This window comes from Salminus brasiliensis, chromosome 23, assembly GCF_030463535.1.
Source record: "Salminus brasiliensis chromosome 23, fSalBra1.hap2, whole genome shotgun sequence".
Classification (NCBI taxonomy): Eukaryota; Metazoa; Chordata; class Actinopteri; order Characiformes; family Bryconidae; genus Salminus; species Salminus brasiliensis.
The window spans coordinates 3,897,319-3,904,622 of NC_132900.1; the positions used below are offsets into that span (position 1 = coordinate 3,897,319).

General features: G+C 46.2%; 1 protein-coding gene across 1 annotated transcript in view; it reads left to right on the forward strand.

The window, feature by feature from the left end:
• Window positions 1–6,304, forward strand: part of tnk2b (tyrosine kinase, non-receptor, 2b) — a 37,837-nt gene extending 31,533 nt beyond the window's left edge. The window contains 1 exon segment of the mRNA XM_072668789.1: window positions 3,328–6,304. Coding sequence (XP_072524890.1) covers window positions 3,328–3,334 — 7 coding nt within the window. The 3' untranslated portion in view covers window positions 3,335–6,304.
• The last annotated feature ends 1,000 nt before the right edge of the window (window positions 6,305–7,304 follow it).

A 7,304-nucleotide genomic window follows, 5' to 3' on the forward strand; every position in this document is an offset into this window, starting at 1 on the left:
GAGTTTCTCTGGCTGTAGTAGAGGAGTTTCTCTGGCTGTAGTAGAGGCGTAGTAGAGGAGTTTCTCTGGCTGTAGTAGAGGAGGTTCTCTGGCTGTAGTAGAGGCGTAGTAGAGGAGTTTCTCTGGCTGTAGTAGAGGCGTAGTAGAGGAGTTTCTCTGGCTGTAGTAGAGGAGTTTCTCTGGCTGTAGTAGAGGTGTAGTAGAGGAGTTTCTCTGGCTGTAGTAGAGGAGGTTCTCTAGCTGTAGTAGAGGCGTAGTAGAGGAGTTTCTCTGGCTGTAGTAGAGGAGTTTCTCTGGCTGTAGTAGAGGAGGTTCTCTAGCTGTAGTAGAGGCGTAGTAGAGGAGTTTCTCTAGCTGTAGTAGAGGCGTAGTAGAGGAGTTTCTCTGGCTGTAGTAGAGGAGTTTCTCTGGCTGTAGTAGAGGTGTAGTAGAGGAGTTTCTCTGGCTGTAGTAGAGGAGGTTCTCTAGCTGTAGTAGAGGAGGTTCTCTGGCTGTAGTAGAGGCGTAGTAGAGGAGTTTCTCTGGCTGTAGTAGAGGAGGTTCTCTAGCTGTAGTAGAGGAGGTTCTCTGGCTGTAGTAGAGGCGTAGTAGAGGAGTTTCTCTGGCTGTAGTAGAGGCGTAGTAGAGGAGTTTCTCTGGCTGTAGTAGAGGAGGTTCTCTGGCTGTAGTAGAGGCGTAGTAGAGGAGTTTCTCTGGCTGTAGTAGAGGCGTAGTAGAGGAGTTTCTCTGGCTGTAGTAGAGGAGTTTCTCTGGCTGTAGTAGAGGCGTAGTAGAGGAGGTTCTCTGGCTGTAGTAGAGGAGTTTCTCTGGCTGTAGTAGAGGCGTAGTAGAGGAGTTTCTCTGGCTGTAGTAGAGGCGTAGTAGAGGAGTTTCTCTGGCTGTAGTAGAGGCGTAGTAGAGGAGTTTCTCTGGCTGTAGTAGAGGAGTTTCTCTGGCTGTAGTAGAGGAGTTTCTCTAGCTGTAGTAGAGGCGTAGTAGAGGAGGTTCTCTGGCTGTAGTAGAGGCGTAGTATAGGAGTTTCTCTGGCTGTAGTAGAGGCGTAGTAGAGGAGTTTCTCTGGCTGTAGTAGAGGTGTAGTAGAGGAGTTTCTCTGGCTGTAGTAGAGGTGTAGTAGAGGAGTTTCTCTGGCTGTAGTAGAGGCGTAGTAGAGGAGTTTCTCTGGCTGTAGTAGAGGAGTTTCTCTGGCTGTAGTAGAGGAGTTTCTCTGGCTGTAGTAGAGGCGTAGTAGAGGAGTTTCTCTGGCTGTAGTAGAGGAGTTTCTCTGGCTGTAGTAGAGGCGTAGTAGAGGAGTTTCTCTGGCTGTAGTAGAGCACAGTTTCAGCAGCTGTGGTGTCGAACAGTATAATAGTGTTATTTTGTCCCATGACTTTTGTGCAGCTGCTTTCGAGTGTTAGCTCATAGCATGGCTGTAGCACCATTCATATATCGCCCCACTAACCACCTCATCATTCTGAGAATCCAGTGGCTTCCAGTGACTCCACGTCAATGTACAGCCTCGGAGGTCCGTTTTTTCGCGGCATGAGCAATGATGTCACACTGGAGTTCATCTTTCATTTCACACTCTGCACATTTCACACATCCTTCAGCATGCCGAAGTCGCCTCTGGATCTGTCTGTAGCACTATGGATCCGCACCGCACGTCCATTCCTTATGATACTGAGCTCTGAAGTGTGATTTAGTGTAAATGAATTTTACCATTCATGCTTAAAGTCTGCACTGTGATCCCCGGAGGCCTCAGTTCCACTCTCTCTCCTCTCTCCTGCTTTGAGGGTGTCCTGATTCACCATCTGTCGGAGCCCCTTCTTCGGCACTGTGCTGACTTCTAGACAGGACCTGTCCACCAAAAAAAAGGGAGTCTGATTGTTTCGTACCATGTCAGCGTATTCCGTTTTATTACTGCCAGTAAAAAAATGCAAGACGTGCATTTTAGAATGCATTGTACTGACCCCCACACCCACCACCCTCCCTCCACACCCGCCAACCACCACCACAACACAATACACATCCTTTTCCCCTCCAGGTTCCAAAAGAAAATAGTGCACAATGATGCAGAGCCCTAGAATTGTATACAGTGGTGGTGAAAAGAACCAGACTTCGCTCTAGGCTAACAACAAGATTTTGACAAAAGTATTGGGACACCTCTGTAATCACTTCTTCTGAAATCAAGGGCATGCAAAATAGTTTATCCTGCTTTTGGTGGAGAGTAACTGTCTCTACTGTCCAGGGAGGAAGGCTTTCTACTAGATTCTCTGAAGCATTGCTGTGAAGATTTGATTGCATTCAGCAGCAAGAGCTTTAGTGAGGTCAGGATGTTAGATGATGATCACCACCCCACCTCATCATCATCATCATCATCCCCAACTCCCCATCTTATGAGTGGTCCGTTGTTATGGACGGCAATATTGATACAATCATTGAAATGCTAAGCAGTACTGGTGGCTATGATAATGCTGAATCAGACCCATCATGTCTCCGAGTGTTGGTACATCACAATGATGCAGAGTCTGCAGGTGTGGAGTGTAGCGGATGCCTCAAACGGGGCTGTCTGGGGCTGGTAGCAGGAGACCCAGGCGGTCGATTGGGCAGAAGGTGTAAAGAGACTAGATTCTGACATTCTGACTAAAAGGAGAGAGCCAGAAGGTAGCGCAGACATGAATGAGGGCACCGGGAAACACCAGCACCCATCCAATCACCCATCGACAACGTGGTGTCTGTGTTCTCCACAGTGCACATTGTCATTGTATGAATGGGCTTGTCTTACATGGGGGGTGTCTTGACTGGGGGGCAACCATGACCTATGGGTTGGCTAAGGAAAGGCTTGGAGAAGCAGGTTTAGGACTGGAAGGTCACCAGTTTGATCTACTGAACCTTGGGAGGAACCCATCTGGTCAAACCCACTTATTTATAGAATTACTTATGAATGGTATGAAGTTACCGCAAGACCTCATAGGTCCGTTGTTATGCACGGCAATGGTACATCAGAATGATGCAGAGTTGTAGTTGTAGCTGCAGGTGTGGAGTGTAGCAGATGCCTGGAAGCAGTGGTTGGTGTGGCACAACAAATAACACCACTACCTGCCAGTGAGCTACCTCACCACATGGAAGATTGGGGTTCGATTCCTGGTCTGGGTGACTGCTGCGCTACACCGATAAGAGTCCTTGGGCAAGACTCCTAACACGACATTAGCCCACTTATGTAATACGAGTGACCTTGTAAGTCACTCTGGATAAGAGCAGCAGAGAAGCAGGTGAAATCTACTGAGCTGAGCTGAGCTTTGCTTGAATGTTTTCGGACCCTCACTGAAACTCATTTTTCTGTTTTCACAGGCGATGAGGGACAATGTTGAGGAGTCCTCGTCCTCCACTCCTCAGAGACTGTAAGTGCGATCTCCTGTCCGGAACACGGAGGTTCTGAAGGCTCTCTCCAGACCGAGATTTCCAGTCTGCTAACCAAGTTCCCTCAAGGTGCACTACTGAGTTCGGATTTGTTTTTGAGGGTTTTCTCTTTTATTTTTCCTCCATTGATGGAAAGAAGGTGGAAAACAAGGTGCTGCTGGTCCATTTGAGTTGACCCTGCTAAGTTGACTGTTCGTTGTGTGTTTTTTTAATTTCATAAAGAGCTTTATTATTTGATAAATAAATGAGACGATCAGACGGAGAACTCTGAGATCATGTAGAAGTGTGTGTATATATTCTCAATTCTCTGATCGCGGAGTTCAAACGGATGTCGGTCCGTGTCAGTGTTCATAATGTTGCTTGACCGCGGCAACGAACGTTTGAGGTATGCAGATGAAGTATGTGCGCAACCCTTAAAGATCCCACCAGTGATTGTCCTCTTCAGAAGACCTTAATTAGCAGAGTGTGCGGTGCGTTAAAGCCGCCCCCCCATCACTGGATACCAAATTCGCCTCACTTTGTTTAACAGACCATAATGTCCATAATGTCCAGATATGGAAACTAAAGCTACAGAAATGTATTTGTGAGGTCACAAAAAAAAACTATGCATTTACATATATTTGCATACTCCGCCTACAGCAACCACCTTGAATTTACATAAACAATTGTAGGTCATTTACATAAATCAGTCTTAAAGGCTTAAAGGCACCCTCACTAAAACAGCCTAAGAGATAAAGAAAGGAAAAGTTGGTGAACTTATGGGAACTTATTTTTGGCTGTTTATGGATATGTGCCCTTTAAATTGGGCTTGGAGAAGAACCCGTAGGATGGTGTACCTCCAGGAGTTTGGTTTAGAGGCAGCGGCTCCTCACACACCCCCTCCAGTACGTACGTAAACCTTTCCTGACACTGGAAAACAATTGCTAAGTCCGCCACCGGCAGCACAGCACAGCACAGCCGGGTGCCTTTGAGCTTCTTGGAGCAGAGAGCAGATCACAGCGTGAAGCCTGAGGACTCCCAGCGGACGCCCAGACTGAACCAGTCGCTCCGTGAAGGAGAAACCCTTCAATCCTCCAGCTGAGAACGCACTCAGTCCCGTCCCGTTTCCATTGGGCTTCCAGCCACGGATCCACAGAAGCACAACAGAGAACTTGCGTGGTGTCTTTTGACCTGGTAGGGCATTTCAGGAACCCCTGCAAGCACAATAGCAGCCCTCCATAGCTGACAAAGCAGTGGAGAACTTCTCTTCGTACTGTCGTTGAGCTCCATCCCTTTCTCATCAGGTCAGCACAGGTCGATGGCCTTTATTTGTCCTGGCAGACGGCTGTGAACGGGTCCTGAAACCCTGAGGATCAGGAACTCCCCTGGGGAATAAGAGCACAATGGAGGCTGTAACATGGTGTTGCTTCAGTGTATAGACTGTTGGAGAGCAGTAGGTTCAGTAGTTGCTGGGCTGGGGTTGAGCCAGGGGTCTCCTCAGACCACTTCTCCATGGCTGTGAGGTTGGACAAACTTTCCAGAACACCGAAGCCCTAAAATTGTTTACAGTGGTGGTAAAAAGAACCAGACTTCGCTCTAGGCTAACAACAGGATTTTGACAAACGTATTGGGACACCTTCTTGTTAATTGCTTCTTAAAGCAATCTCTAAGGCCATGCAAAATAGTTTATCCTGCTTTTGGCAGAGTAACTGTCTCTACTGTCCAGGAAAGAGGCTTTCTACTAGATTCTCTGAAGCATTGCTGTGAGGATTTGATTGCATTCAGCAGCAAGAGCTTTAGTGATGCCAAGATGTTAGATGATGATCACCACCCACCACCATCTCAGTATCCCCAACTCCCCAACTTATGGATAGAGCTCCACCACCATCATTCCAGAGAACACAGTTCTTCCACTGCTCCACAGCTCAATGCTGGGGGGCTTTATACCCCTCTACTAGCCCATGCCTGGCATTATTAGGCAGCACGGTCCCAGTGGGTTCTTGTTCAGCTGCTCCAGAGAGTGCATAGGATACTCAAATGTGTGTGCCCTTCAAGTAGCTGAATGCAAATGATTGGAAGGGGTGTCCACAAACTTTTGGACATACATTATTTATATAGTGTTTATAATAACCCTCTGAATTGACATATTTTGCAAAGGTTTCTCATTAGGGTTGAATTCTCTAAAGCTTGTCCAACCTAGCAACAGTCGCAATGGAAGAATGTGTTGTTGGGCGGGGCCTGTATAGGGTCAGTTATTCTGGGGTCAGGTTAGGCTGCTAGGTTAGCAAATCAGCACAATTATCAATAATAATAATAATAATAAACTAAGCTCAGATCTCAGTCTCGTGACTAGTATTAGGGACCACCAGCATGGATGCTTAGGCGTAGAAGCAGCGTCTGCTAGATTTACCCCTTAGGCCTGATAGTCTGCAGTGTAGCTCTGTGATGCGGTGTGTGTGTGTGTATAGTGTTAGTCAGTGTTGTATATAAGACTCGCAAGGCTGCTGGTGTGTGCGAGCGGGGAGGATTCCGGCAGCCTTGGCCTCGTCTCCTTCCCCTGGCAGCGTCCAGCGTAGCCTCCAGAGGGTGGCGTCCTGTACTGTACTGCCTCACCATGATAACAATGCTTCCAGCTCAGACAAAGCCTGCGTGACCATCATCTGACCATGTAGTCCAGCGTAAAATCCTGGTTCTAGTCTTACCTTTGTCTGCATTTGATGCATTGTGCTGTAGCTGAGACTGAAATGACCTTGTGGTGTTAGCCAATCGCAGCCCGTGTATCACATCCCCTGTTCCTTTCAGTCCGGTCTGTTTGTGTTCATACTTCAACCTCGATGTTCGAATTCAGAGGCGTGTTGATGCATAGAATTTATACATTATATATAAATATATGTATTTTTTATTAAAAATAACTATTTTTTATCTTTTCTATGATCTTGTCTTCATGCTTTCTTTGCACGCTTACATTGTTATGATCACTTATGCTCGATTCGGACAAAAGTATTGGGACACCTGCTTCTTTTTCTAAAATCAAGGACATTAAAAAGCAGGTGTAGGCTCCAATTGTTCTCCCAGACCTTCAGGAGACCTTACAGCACTTCCAGAACATTGAAGCTTTGAAATGTGTGTATATATAAGATGAAAGAAGATATTTAATTGAATTGAATACTCAATTTTTATATTTCTAGTATTGAAAAGTGGGTTAAACTGAATCAGTGTGGTGTACAAATGTAGACTCTGCAGATTCCAGAGACATGCAGTGCTTAAATATATATATATATATATATATATATATATATATATATATATATATATATATATATATAAGATGTGTTGAAATATGCAGCTAGCAAAAAGCACCCGAGAACAACCCGAGGCTCTGGATATATTGCTAGGCGTATTGCAGGTGCAGAGTGTAGCAGAGTGTAATTGCAGTGCTGGTATTTCATCGAGATCATGTAACCCTAAGGGCTTGGACTGATGTATAGAGTGTTGCATACAGGTGCTAAAAGACACTAACTAAGAGTCTGTGAGCAATAGAAGAGCAATAACTTTGGCTTCTAGTGAATTTCATATGTCAGGAAAATTCAATTTAGGCCCATTTACGGAGAATCCTCCCCGCATAGCCACGCCACCCTGAAGTAATCATCTCTGCCAGCTATTTAGGATGATGTCTCCTTCATTACCCCGTGCGAAAGTTTTTAGGTTCCAGTTCTTAAGTGAGTTTTCTCCTCAGTTCACTTCGTCTCCCAGTCTGTGCCAGCATCTCGGCTGACGGCTGATGGCCTGCGCTAAACTGTCTCTGAGAGCTGCTTAACTTGCCTGTCAAAGTGCGGATCTTCAGCTGCTGAGGGCTCACATAATTCCCCCCCCAAATTGCCAGGTAACAAGCTCCAGCTTCTACTGACTCCAGGTTGCTGTTTGTTTGA